Consider the following 13,590-nt stretch of genomic DNA (forward strand, 5'->3'; position numbering starts at 1 on the left):
GAAGAGAAAGGAGAAAAGAAAAAGAATAAAAGAAAAAAGAAAAAACGATAAAAACAGGAAAAAAGAAGAAATGAAAAAAGAAAAAAGGGCGGGTAAGGAAACAGAAATTTTTTTTTTTTTTTTTTAGAAATTTTTTTTTTAAAGATTTTATTTACTTATTCATGAGGGACATACGCAGAGGGAGAAGCAGGCTCCATGCAGGGAGCCCGACGTGGGACTCCATCCTGGGTCTCCAGGATCACGCCCTGGGCTGAAGGCAGGCGCCAAACCGCTGAGCCACCCAGGGATCCCAAGGAAACAGAAATTAAAAAACAAAAGACAAGGGGTAGTATCCTCGATTCCGTGTACTGTAAATCCTTGACTTCCTCTGGAACTTTCCAGTGTTAGTTGGTCAATAATTTGTTTTTCCCCTGTCGGTCTAGCTGGTCTTCTGGGGGAGGGCCTGCTGTTCTGATATTCAGGTGTTACCACTTGGGGGAGCTGCTCAGTCCCCTGCCTGGTGCAGGTATCAGTGAAAGATGTGTAAGCCGTTTATCAGGTGAGGCCACTGTGAGGCTCACTGGGGGCTGTTTATCCTCTGAGGCCCCAAGAGGAACAACAACAGTGGTGGCGGCCAGCTCTGGAGCCCTGGATTTAGCTCCTGCAGTTACTACAGAGCTCTCTGTCTGCAGGGGTCTGGATGCTCTGGAGGCAGGGTCGCTGATCTGCTCAGCTTGGGGCCGCTCTGCGGTAGGAGTGTCCTTGCTGTCCTGGGCCCTCCCGGCCTCTGCCTGTTCCGGGTGGAGCGCCAGATCTTGGGCTGTGTCCCCCGCGCCCTGTCCTCCCGGGCTGCACTGCTGGAATCACGCTTGCGGCCGCGCAGCTCCCTCTGCGCGTAGCCTCTGCCTGAGCCACCCCTGAGCTGCTCCCGGGGCCACACAGCCCCCTCCACGCGGAGCTGCCCCCTGAGCCGCTTGGGAGCTGCGCCCGGGTCCAGCCTTGTGCACGCTGCAGCCCTTTAGGGAGCTTGGCGCACTCTCCCCGGGGCGCCGTTGTTGTGTTACTGTCCCAGGGAGCCTGAGGGTATCCTCGCCTTTCCTGGGGTCCTGCTCTAACTCCCTGCGAGTGCCTTTCAGCCCGGGAAGATTGATGAAGCTCCTGCTTCTCTGGGACGGAGCTTTTTTGTCCTGGGGGTGCTCGCCCCGGCCTTAGCCCGGCTCCTCACGGGCTTCCTCCCCCTTGGATGCCTTTTGTTTATTTAATTCTCCCTCCCCCCCTCCCCTCTTCCTACCTTGATAGAACCACGAACTCTTCTCACTGTAGCATTCCAGCTGTTCTCTCTTTAAATCTCAGGCCGAATTCGTAGATTTTCAGGATGATTTGAAGGTTATCTAGGTAATTTGGTGGGGTAGGTGATTTGGGGACCCTACTCTCCCACCATCTTGCCCCTCCAGATTCTTGGCCTGCTTTTAAAAAGAATCTAGATTCCAAAATAAGAAAGAAACTTAAAGTACAAGGAAAGTAATCAAAATAAGAGACATATAAAATATATAGATAACAATTAAAATTAAGATTTTATAAAGAAGAAAATTAATAAAAAATAATAATAAAGAACAAAGTACAAACAAAACAAAACAAAACAAAACAAAAAAAAAACAAAGTACAAAGGAAGCTAGATCCTGCTTTCCCGTCGAGCTGAAGATTTGCAGGCTTCTGTGATCAGTACTGTTGGTGGGAGCCAGTGGTCTGTGCCAGTTTTCTGGGGGAGGAGCGTTCCCCTGATTGTCAGCTGCCAGCTTGCCTTAGTGGAGATACCCCTGCAGGGCTCGGAGGCAGGGCTCAGTGTAAGCACTTCTGACCTCCACCACTCGGCGTTGAGCTGCTCCCTGAGAGCTCTCAGTGCTGATGGGTGGGATGAGTTTGGGGGCCCTGGTTTCCTTTCCTGGAGATGAACATCCCGACCCCACATGCAGTGAGCCTTCACAGAAGAGCCATCAAGCCCTCTTGTCTCTGCAGTTTGTGTCAGAACCCTGCGTTCACCCTGCCTGTGTCTGAGCTTTTTTCTTTTTCTTTTTTAAATTTAACCTCAGACGCAGGACTGAGTTTCAAAACTCCAAAATATAGGGCCTCCCCTGTGGAGACCTGTGCTCTTGCTGCCCGGGAGTGTCTCCTCCACTTCCGCAGTAGGTGAAGCACAAGGGGACAAGGGGCAGCCAGGAGGAATGTGTGCTGAAGGGACCCGATGGCCGGGCGGATGGCCGTTCATGGGCATCTGGTCACGGTGGGCGGGAGCCGTGTGTGTCAGGTGCGTGCCTGTGGCGCCTGCGTGTCGGTCCGGGAGCCCCAGGGCTGTGGCTCAAGGGCACCTCGTCTGCAGAGACGGAGGGAAGGCGTCTCCTGGGATCCCTAAGGATGACCCCGTGCACGGCAGCGGGCAGCTCTCCGACATCCGTCTCCTGCTGGGCTCGTCTGCTTGGGGCTGCAGTGCAAGGAGCTGGGAGGGCGGGGGGGCCCCCACCGAGGGGACCACGGACTTTCCTGCGGGCGGTGTCCTAAATGCAGAGCCTTTCAGGAGCGGGTGCGCCCCCGAGGGAGCTCCAGGGGCCAAAACCTGATTGGAGCTGATGGCGGCAAAGGGCCACGGGCGTCGCTAAGTGCCCTTGCAGGGACTTTGTTCTGCCTACGTTGTGGGTGGTCGGTTGCCAGGCAGTGCCCGCGGAGGACTAGCACCAGGGCCGGGAGCAGCCCTCCAGCCCCTGGAGGATGTCTACCAGCCCCGTGGACCCTGGTCCCTAGTTCTCAGGCTGGGCTGGAACCATAGGATCATTTGGAGGATCCCCATTTGGGTGGACAGTGGGGTGAGGTGGTCCTTACCAGTTCAAGGCCCTTGGTCCCTGCCTCCAAGGCCACGACCCTCAGCCATCCTGCCAGCTCCCACCTGGACACCTTCTCCTCCAGGCTCATTCCCAGCGTGGTGGCTATGGTTTGCACAGATGCCAGGGCCCCCGGAAAGCTCAGGGATAGGGATGGCTCAGGCCACCGGTGGGCGGGACAGCCTCCAGGGCTGACGTGTGCCCTTGAGATCCAGTGTGAGTGCAACCCCGGTTGTACCTCCGCGACATGGGTGTAGACGTGCCATGGCCGAGGGTCCAGGGACCTCTCCTCAGCACACTGAGAGAGCAGTCCTCCCACCTCAGCAAGGGGGCCGTGCTTCCCCGGGGTTTCCCTAGACCTAGCAAAAGCCCCATCTGTCCCGAGGCCACCCTCGCCAGACACCATGGATTCCGTCGTCGCAACCCATTCTGTTCTGGGAAGGAGCCGGACCCACCCACTGTGTCTATGGAAACTATGGGTGGAGGGTGTCTAGCATCGGCTCTACCTATGGACAGGTCCACACAATCCCTCCCATGGAGCCAGATGCACATAGAAAGGGACATCCCGAGTGCCTGTGCAGCCCCGTCGCTTGGGTGTCCGCCTGGGCTCAGGTCATGATCCCAGGGTCCAGGATGGAGCCTCAAGTGGGGCTCCCTGCTCAGTGGGGTCCTGCTTCTCTCCTGCCAGTGCACGAGCTCTCTCGCTCGCTCTCTCTCACCATGCACCCCCATAAATCTCTAAAGCATTTCACAGAAAAGGAAATGCAGATACAGATAATGGTGGACACGCATGTGTGCACAGAGGTGACTAGGGGAGGCAGAGAGGTTGGGGTATAAGGGCCACCTCTCAGAACTCCGCTTCCTCGCAAACGCTGAAACCCACGTGTTGGATCCGGAGGCCTCAGATGAGGATGTCAGCTCTCATCTCCAAGGCGTGTGGGACATGTCAGGGGCATAGTAAACCCGAAGGGACCGACCGCCCCCACCCCCCTGTTCTTCCAAATTTTCCACCGACATTCCTTTCCTGAGGTTCAATGACCAGACAGTAAGTTGCAAAGGAAGCTCCCGTGACAGTGTGACCTCTGTGTGTGTCTACCTGTGAGAGAAAATGAGGTAGAGGGGTCAGGAGACAGAGATAGACAGAGAGACAGAGAGAGACAGAGTGAGAGACAGAGAGACAGAGGAGAGAAAGAGAGAGAGAGATTTAGAGAAATAGAGGGAGACAAGCATAGAGGGAGGAGGCGACCATGAGGGAGGAGTGGGGAGATTCACTGCCCGCCCACGAGGATCGGGGTTAGGGGTGAATTAGGCCTCAGCTGACACCGTCACGGCCAGATCGCGTGCGTGGAGTGTGCGTCCCTGGGCATCCCCGCGACCCCTTGGAGGAGTGCTCACACAAGCAGCGCCTCCACCAGTGATGGTGGCTGTGTGTGGGGAGGGTGAGTGAGGCCTGTGCGTGTGTCTGTGCCAAGTTGGGAGCTGCAGGTGGGCGTCTTGGTGTCTCCGCAGCCCGTTTCGGGCACAGGCACGGGAAGGATTGCGAATGTTGCGAGACAGGCAGGAAGGAAGGAAGGGACCGAAGGCCCAGGGGACAAATGACACCACGAAATCGCTCGGGGGAGACAGAGAGATGTTTATTGTAGCCATGGGTCACCCCGTGGAGCTTGAACAGCCGGGATGAGGTTTCCTCAGGTGACTCTTGGCAGGGAAGAGAGGTGACCCGGCTGAGGGAAGACCTGTGACAGGCTGACCGCTAACGTCTGCTGCTTCCTGAATAGCCAGGGACCCTTGAGGGTCCAGGGGCCTGCTGATGGGTCCCACAGAAGGAAAACACATGCACATGCACAAAGGCACACACGCGGCTGAGGTTCTGGAACGCACCCCAGTGGGACCGTCTCACACTGACCGCCCCGAGTGGCTGTGGCCACCCCTCTGGCTGCCACTTGGTGACCGTTGGCAGTGCTCTGGGCAAGATGCCAGGCCAAGGCCCCAGGACATTCCCGCCGTAGCCTGGGACAGGAGGCTGACGGGGGAGACCTCAGGCTTTGCCCCTTAGGCCATTCCCACCCTGACAGCCTAGATGCATCCGAGTCCCTGGGCAACACAGTCCAGACCTGGAGCATGATGGCTGCTCCTCCTGGCCTCAGGCTCCGTCGGCCCCTGGCTGAACTGAGGGTTCCCCCTCCTCTGAGTCACGCTAGGGCCCCATGTTCCCCTGGATGCCTGAATGAATGGGTTGGGCGTGGGGAGGACAGGTCCTCCCTGCTCCTAGGCCTGAGGCCACAAGGAGTCCTGTAGCATTTCCAGCAGAGCGTGAAAATCGTCCTCGCTGAGGGGTGCTTCAAGGGGTCCTGGAGGTTCGTCCTCCTGCAGAGTCCCCACCCACAAGGGGTGGACATCTTCTTCCATCTCATCGGCTGAGAAAAGCTCTTGTAGGAAACTGGAGGTGTCCGCACACAGCTGGTGTTGTGGGGGCAGCGGGACACATGGCCCTGCAGGAGGGGGAGGCTGTTGCCACCAAGCGGGGCTCTCCCCGGGGGCGGGCTGCTGCCCTGTCCCATCCTGGGACCCTGCTGTGCCCATGACTGCCTGGGAACTTTGGCCCCTCCTCGGCGTGGCCTGATCGGTGCCCGAGGGACCTGCATGACCCCAGTGTTGAGGAGGATCAACAGGCGGAGGCCGCGGGCCAACTTGCGAGGGCAGGGGCGCCTTGCTGGGGTGCTCTTTCGGCTGCTGGCATCTCCCAGGGGAGGGGAGGCCAAGGTCAGCATGACCTGGTGAGAGGCCCCCTCCTGGAGTCAGTTCTGGGCAGCATCGGCTCCCCAGGACTCTGGGAGCAGCAGCGATTCCTCCTTGCCCACCTAAGGTTGGTGTGACCAGGCTGGCCCCCGGAATCAGGCGCCCAAAGCCCCCACAAGAAACTGGAGGGACAACAACCACGGAGGAGACAGGAGGTGTCCCTGCAGCCTGCGTCTGCATGCTTCCCAAAGGATCGAAGGGAGCCAGATTTGGAGAGCTCCTGGGGACCCTTGACAGGTGGCTTTGGTCCAATGGGACCGTCCCGCGAGGACTGGGTTTGTGGTTTGCCGCCAAAGCATTCTCGGGCCCACTTGGGCTCTGCCCTGGGTGCCGAGCTCTTCTGTTCTGAAACCAAACCTGGGACAGAGAATAGGGGTTGTGGCCATCAGGAGGACGGGATGCCAAGTCTGCTTGCCCGTGACCTGCCCTGTCCCACCTCACCCACCACACACACACACCCCGCCCTGTGCTCTCTCCAGGAAAGACGCAGTGAATGGTTGGGGCTGCACCTCAGGCCACGGCTGTCCCTACCTTTCCATGGGCCCTCGAAAACCACGCGCACGCCCTGGGCAACCTTGGCCACCTAGCCGGGAGCATACTGGGCCTGTGTCACTTCGCCTGGCAGGTGCTTCTGCTGCTCTTCGCTCCCTGCCCTGCCCTCGCCTTCTTTGCCATTTGCGGCCTGGGGATCAGCCGTGCCCTGAGTCCTGGGACCGAGACTCAGCCGACGGCCTGCCCCACTTTACCCAGGATAGTCCACGTCCTGAGGTCTGCTCCCGGCTGCCCTCAACACCTCTGTCCCCATCTACTCTTGGGTGTGAACGTGTGGAAAACCACATCCTCTGCCTCAGAGCCTTGGACTCATGGCTACGGGGTCTGACTGCAGGCACATCTGTGATGGGCCGAGCGAAAGGCGTGGGCAGCCAGCCCTCCACATCCAGAACAGCTACGTTTGCATCGGCCCTCCCTCCCGTCCTGGCTGGAGGAAAAGAGGAGCTCAGGTGAGCTCCTGGAGTTTCCCCTCTGACCCTGGAAAAGACGCGTCAGAGGAAAGCCAAGGCGTGCCACCTGAAGCAGCCTCCTCACTCACGCTCTTGCACCAACCAAGAGTCTTTCAGAGAATCTGCCTATATCTCCCTGAAAGCTGCCTCACACCTCCCATCCCGTAAAGCGCTGTGTGCAGAACTAAGGCAGAAGAGCCGCACACAGCTGGGCTCCCCGAATCCTCTCCCTCACCTGGATTAGGGCCTGTAATCCCGGCTGATTAGGTTATCCACACAAGCTGTGGCTCCTGGGCAGGATCCGTTTTAGCCCCGTGGTCCTGAGGCCCAGGGCAGCATCACACCGGTCTCCACACAAAGGACGGCAAGCCCACGCACACTAATGGCATCTTGGGGGCGTACTCAATGGATAAGCGGGCTGAGTTTGAAGCCGCTGAGACTACGGCTTCTCTCGAGAGGGGCCAACTTGGACATATTCCCACTTTGGTCCGGTCACCATTTCTACAAGCATGTGTGCTAACCAACATTGAGTTTGGAAATTCTTCCTTTGGACGGGTTCTCCCGGGCTTAGTCAACACTCTGCCCCTGGTGCCTCTGCCCCACACCCCGCGGGTACCCCCTCCCCAGGAGCCCACGTCTCTCCAGCACCATGTAAGGGCCACCTTCCCTTCCACAGGGAACAACCCCCGTGACACACTGTAAAAACTCACCTGAATTCTGGCTTCTGGAAGGCCTGTTTTTCTGGCCAGGCTTTCCCTCATACCAATGCCAGGAAACCGCTCCTCCTCAAAGGCTTGAAGGAGGATACTGGTTTGGGATGCAGAAATGGATGTCCGTTTTCTCCTGCCTTCCTTCGGGACTCGACCTAAAGAGAGAACAAGGTTGGAGAGGAGGGCTTGGACGCCAATAGCACAGCCAGTGTGGAGACAGAAGTGGGTGTCAGGGTGTGTGTGATGGTGTGTGATGGTGTCTGAATTCATATGACTGGGTGTGTGTGTGTGTGTGTGTGTGTGTTAGAGAGAGAGAGAGAGAGAGAGAGAGAGCGCTTTTCTCCATGTTCTCTGTCTTCATAGGCTCTCCTTCCCTGAGCCCAAGGAGACAGAGCCTGGGCCGAGCCCCAGAGCCAGCGTTTGAATAACAATGGTGAGTTGATGGAAGAAGAGGCCTGTGTCCTGGCTAGCAGGTTCAGGACAGGAAGATGCAGATACTTCCTGACCCAGAAACAGCCCGCCTGCTGCCTGCCCAGGAATGGCAGGCGGGGTGTCGCCATCTGGGGTCACAAGGGTGGCTAGAGCCTGAGAGCAGAGCTTGGGGCCCTTCCTGAGGCTTTTGCCACGGCCAGGTCAGCACACAGAGACACGTTCCTGTGTCAAGGAGTGGCTCAGGAGGGGACCCTTCTTGGGTGCCGGGGAGTCACCTGGAGGCTGTGCCTTTCCATTCGGTGGCCCTTCTCCTTGGGGAATTCTGGAGTCCAGTCGGCGGCTCTGCCTTAGCTGTCTCGTTCTCTGGTTTTGGAACCAGACCTAAGGGGCAAGAGAAGAAGCAACGTTCAGGGAACACGGGAGGGCAGGAAACCCCACACATGTGGCAGGGACATGAGGCCCCAAGGCCAACCAACAACCCAGAGAAAGCCAGAGCTGGCTTGGTGCCTCCAGTGGCACGTGCTATTTGCATGGCCCTCTGGTGTAAAGGAAGTAGGCGTTGGTCTAACCTGAGGAGCGAGAAATGTAGGGAAACCTACAACAGACGGCATGGGGACAAGAGTCATTTCTTCTTTGGTCATCCGCATGGGCAGAGGATGCAGCTCCTGCTGAAGTCCCCTGTAGGGAGCTGAGGACACTTTGACTGACCAAGAAGACACTGGAAACGGGTGTCATTCTCCTCACCAATGGACCCATGCGCAGGCTTCCTCTGCACTGGAGGGAAAAGACAGGTGTGCCGTCATGGATAGGCATACGTGCGTCTCTATGTGTCTCCTCCCCACCCCTGTAGGAGGACTCACAGTGTTTCATGTGGGGAAAGTGATTGGTCAGGACACAGGATCTCTGGGGACACTCAGCCCATGGGCATGGACCTGTCGTCGGGCCTCAGACCTTGGGCCCCAGAGTTCCCTCGTCCCTTGAGTGAAGGTCTTGGAACGACCTCCAAGGGCAAGGTCTCCTAGGCCCCCCACACCCCAGGCCGTAGGTTCTGAGCTCCCCAGCTGACCACGCAGAAGGACGGGCAAACACCTAGCCCCATGTGCGTGCACTCTTCCTCCCCCAGAGTCCGTGAGAAAAGCACTGGGGCTGCCTACCTGGATTCTAGACTCGGAGATGGCCAGCTCTCGGGCCAGGTGTTCTCTGGCAGTGATGCTGGGGTAAGGGTTCTTCTGGAAGAATGCCTGCAGGGCCCCCTTCTGGCTTGCCGTCAACACGAGCCTCCTTCGTCGGGGTGCTCGAGGGAGTGGGCCTGTGTGGGGAAGAGAGCAGCGACGGGAGGAAGGCTTTACGCTTTCAGAGGAGCATCGACCGGTGATGTGCTCTCAGAGCTCCTGTTTCTGGGATGTCGAAAACGTCCCCATCCAGGGGCACCCATCCCTTTGCCACTCATGGACCCACCTAAGCCTGAGGGGGTTGTTCCACTGGACACAGGCCGTTCCGCATCTGCCCTTGGGAATGGGTGATTGTCAAGGATCTAGGGAAAGGGCAGCCTTGAGCTAGGTATGTGATTCCAGGCCAAGGTATGGAGAAGACCCTGGGTGGGGGTCCCGGTGGGCGTCGGGTTTGAAGAGGTGGTGGGGCGGGGTGAAAAGCCCGTCGGGAAAACCAAAGAGGACCATATGTCCACCAGGAAACCTCAAGGGAACATGTGAAAACCCATGCCCACCGTGGGTCCCTTGAGGTGAAAGTTCTACAGTGGTCAACTCGTCTAAGAAGTGATCCACCTTGACCCAATTTCTGCGCCCCGAGGTCCAGCCGGCAGCCTTACAGAAGCGGGGCTCCTGCTGGGAATCTCGGCCCAGTCCAGGGTTCCCTCCCCCCGCAGCCCTATGCAACCCTCTCTCCAGCCCCTTTGCCCAGACCCCAGGGGAGCCCCGCCCTCCCACGGGCGTCCCAGCCATCCGGGTGGTGACTCCTCTTGTGCTTAAGCCTGGAAAGTCGCCAGAGCCCCTGGGCATCCCAGCAGGAGCGGGGCCCCGATGGCCACTCACCGCCGGGGGTGCTGCTGGAGGCCATGCTGCAGGAGGAGCTCGCTCTCGGGGCGCCGGCAGGTCGACTGGGCTGGATGCGGCAGCGCGGGACTTACCACGGCCTGGGTGGCCCCGCCCCAGGAAGGCCCACCCCTCGGCCTTCCCACAGCTTCCTGGGTGGCTCTGCCCTCAGTGGGGCTGACGTTGGGCGGGCCAGGGAGGTCTCCCGGGACGGGGCCTCGGGACCACCCGAAGCAAGAGTTGGAGCTTGGCCTGCGTCGCATGGGCCCGCCCCCTTCCCGGCACCCACAGGCCTCTCGGGATCTCAGCTCAGGCACAGAGACGCACCCTGAGGCCCTGTGCACCGTGTCTCTGCCCGGACCCCTTCGTGGCCCTGGTACAAGGGCTCAGGATTCCGGCCCCACCTCTGGGCGCCCGGCACGAGCCTCCTGCTGCTTCGCCTCCCTGGAAAGTCATTTTAATTTTTTTCCTTTGTTTTTTACTTGTCCCAGTTAAACTCGTGTGGTTTATTTCTTTTCACTTTGGTCATTTTTCATTCGGAGTGTTCCACTTTTCCTTTTTAGGTGTATTTGTAGCAATGACTTTGTAATTTCGAGATACATATGTATATATATCTCCAAATTATATGCATACGTTCATATATATATGGATTTTTTTTTTAAACAAACATATACTTTGAGGTCCCCGTGGGTTTTGAACCCTGGGCCCGCCAATCTGGACTGGTCAGCCTCTCAGTTTGGTCTGGAGGCAGCCTCGGAATCTGGGGACCCAGTTTCCAATGACACCAGGCGCCTCCCAGGCGGCTCCCCGGCAGCTCCTGTGAAGCCGCACTGGCCAGCAGGGCAGGAGACGGAAATCAGACCCCTTAGATAGGAGGCCCATGAGCGGGACCTTGGGCGCCAGCCTTCGTCCTCCGTGTGCGGATGGGTGGCACCTCGATGGTTTGCCTGTGGGCACGAATGAGCAAAAACCTTGAAGGAAAGAACGCAGAGCACCCGTGGACGAGGACCATTCGGGGCAAGTGCGTGTGTTACCACGTCCTTGGGCCACGGAGCCAATGCCCTCCGCAGCCTCATAGGGACTCAGGCCTACCCCGGGGAGAAGAGTGCGGGCTCCGTCCGAGCCCATCCTGTTGTGGTCAGACAGGCTCCAGCTGCTTCCCCTCGCTCTTGACCGCCCTCTGCTGCGCATGTCCGCAGGGACATGAGGTGTCCAAGGAGAGGGAGGCTTAGTGACCTGGGAGACCCGGGAAGACGGGTCCAATCACCTGCAAAGCACGTGACGAAAATCATATCCCCCTTGGAATCTGTACTTTTGTATCCTTCGGGTAAATACCTAGTTGTGCATTTCTGGTCTTGGGGTAGTTCTATTTTGAACCCGAGGAACTTCCATTCTATTTTTGTACGGTGGCTGCATCTGTTTGCTTTCCCACCAGTAGTGTAGGAGGGTTCTCCTTTCTCCCCATCCTCACCAATACCTGTTGTCTCCTGTGCTGTTTCTTTTAGCCATTATGGCAAGTGTCAGGTGATATCTCATTGTGGCTTTGATTTGCGTTTCCCTGATGATGGGTGACATTGAGTGTCTTTCCATGTGTCTGGTGGCCATCGGAATGTCATGTTAGAGAAAATGTCCATTCGTGTCTTCTGCCCATTTTCAGTTGGATAATTCATGTTTTGAATGCTGAGATTTACATTTTGGATACTAAATCTTTATTGGACCTGTCTTTTAGAATTATCTTTTCTCATTCTGTAAGTTGCCTCTTAGCTTTGGTTGTTTCCTTCACTGTGCAGAGCTTTTTATCTTGATGAAGTCCCAACAGTTTATTTTTGCTTTTGTTTCCCGTGTCTCAGGGGCATATCTAGAAAGAAGATCCTATGGCCACGTCAAAGGTGTCACTGCCTATCTTTTCTTCCTTTTATGGTTTCAGGTCTCACATTTAGGTCTTCAATCCCTTTTGAATTTATTTTTTTTATCCATGGTGTGGGAAAGTGTTCCCATCCCATTCTCCTGCATGTGGCTGTCTAGTTTTCCCAACATCATTTGCTGAAGAGACTGTCATTTAACCATTGGATATTCTTTCCTGCTTTGTCAAGTATTAATTCAGCCTAGAGTTACAGGTTTGCATCTTGTTTCGGTTTTCCATTCTCCTCTATCGATCTAGGTGTCTTCTTCTTGTGCCCGCACTATACTCTTTGGATCACTAGAAAACTGTAATATAACTTGAAGTCTGAATTTGTGGTGCCCCCAGCCTTGATTTTCTCCTTCTACATATCTTTGGCTATTTTCAATCTTTTGTGGTTCCATAAACATTTTAGGGTTATTTGTTCCGGCTCTGTGAAAAATGCTGTTGCTATGTTGATAGCGATTGCATTGAATGTGCAGATTGCTTTGAGTCGTATAACCTTATTTGCAATATTTGTTCTTCCCGTCCTTGAACATGTAATGTTTTTGCATTTTGTGTCTGTCATCTTCAATTCCTTTCATCAATATTTTGTAGTTTTCACAGCACAGGGCATTCACCTCTTTGGTTAGGCTGAATCTTATGTATCTTATTGGTTTCGGTGCTCTTGTGAAGGGGATTGAATCCTCAATTTCTCTTTCTGATGACTCATTATTGTTGCATAGAAATGCAACACATTTCTCCACATTAATTTCATATCCTGCAAGTATTTCAAATTCGTGTTTCATTTCTTGCAGTTTTTTTACTTCTCGCAATTTTTTTGGTGATGTCTTTTGGCTTTCCTACATAGAGGATAATGATTTTGCCCCCTGAGCATGATATTGTTGTAGATATTTGGCATATGGCCTTTATGATGCTGAGGTATGTCCCTTCTATCCCTACCTTGCTGAGAGTTTTTTGTTTTCAAGAAAAAATGCTGTATTTTGTCAAATGTTTTTTTCTGCATCTATTGACAGATCATACGGTTCTTATCCCTTCTTTTATTAGTATGGTGTATCATGTTTATTGAATTGTGAAAATTGAACCAGCCTCGCAACCCACGAATAAATCCCACCAGATTGTGGTGAATAATTCTTTTAATATACTGCTGAATTTGATTTGCTAGTATTTTACTGAGAATTTTCGCATCCATGTTTCATTAGGAGTATTGGTCTGTCATTCTCCTTTTTAGTGGGTTTTTTTTTTTTTTTTTCATTTTTCTCTGGTTTGGACCAACGTAAGTCCGGCCTCATAGAACAGGTTTGGAAGTATTCCTTCAATTTCTATGTTTTGGAAATGTTTGAGAAGAATAGGTATTAATTCTTCTTTAAATGACCAGTAGATGCCCTGGGAAACCATCCTGTCCTGGACCTCCATTTTCTAAGGTCTAAAGTTAGGGTATGTAGACATCATATCGATGGATTGGTTTTTTTTAAAGATTTTATTTATTTATTCATGAGAGAGAGGGGGAGAGCCAGAGACCAAGATAGAGAGAGAGAGAGAGAGACAGAGACAGAGACAGAGTGAGGCAGAGATATAGGCAGAGGGAGAAGCAGGCTGCACACAAAGAACCCGATGTGGGACTTAAATCCTCACCATGGCATCATGCCCTGATCTGAGGGCAGACACTCAATCTCTGAACCACCCAGACATTCCGGATCTTGTTTTTTTTTTTTTTTAAATTTTTTATTTATTTACTATAGTCACACACAGATTGAGAGAGAGAGAGAGAGAGAGAGAGAGAGAGGCAGAGACACAGGCAGAGAGAGAAGCAGGCTCCATGCACCGGGAGCCCGATGTGGGATT

The 13,590-nt window shown here is 54.9% G+C and overlaps 1 protein-coding gene across 4 annotated transcripts; it reads right to left on the reverse strand.

Moving 5' to 3' along the window:
• Positions 1-4,474: 4,474 nt before the first annotated feature.
• Positions 4,475-12,109, reverse strand: LOC140600825 (uncharacterized). Of its 4 annotated transcripts, none has more exons than XM_072768954.1 (6): positions 9,846-12,109; positions 8,949-9,103; positions 8,394-8,568; positions 8,070-8,175; positions 7,363-7,517; positions 4,475-6,008 (listed from the first exon to the last, which is right to left on the reverse strand). In XM_072768954.1, the coding sequence occupies exons 1-5, from the start codon at positions 9,868-9,870 to the stop codon at positions 7,439-7,441; spliced, it is 540 nt and encodes a 179-aa protein (XP_072625055.1). In that variant the 5' UTR covers positions 9,871-12,109; the 3' UTR covers positions 4,475-6,008; positions 7,363-7,438. The 4 variants fall into 4 exon arrangements, with proteins under 4 accessions (XP_072625055.1, XP_072625054.1, XP_072625052.1 ...); XM_072768953.1 differs by having other exon boundaries at positions 8,364-8,568; positions 9,846-12,108; XM_072768951.1 differs by lacking the exon at positions 9,846-12,109 and having other exon boundaries at positions 8,949-9,834.
• Between the last annotated feature and the right edge of the window lie 1,481 nt (positions 12,110-13,590).

The sequence above is a fragment of the Canis lupus genome, chromosome 12, assembly GCF_048164855.1.
Source record: "Canis lupus baileyi chromosome 12, mCanLup2.hap1, whole genome shotgun sequence".
Classification (NCBI taxonomy): domain Eukaryota; kingdom Metazoa; phylum Chordata; class Mammalia; order Carnivora; family Canidae; genus Canis; species Canis lupus.

Coding starts and splice junctions, on each gene's coding strand:
- LOC140600825 (XM_072768950.1), bottom strand. CDS start 8,441: ATGCGGATGACCAAAGAAGAAATGACTCTTGTCCCCATGCCGTCTGTT. Junction 7,518..8,069: donor TGGAAAGGCACAGCCTCCAG/GTGACTCCCCGG, acceptor TTCTCTCTTTAG/GTCGAGTCCCGAAGGAAGGC. Junction 6,009..7,362: donor TTCCAGAAGCCAGAATTCAG/GTGAGTTTTTAC, acceptor TCTCTGTCCCAG/GTTTGGTTTCAGAACAGAAG.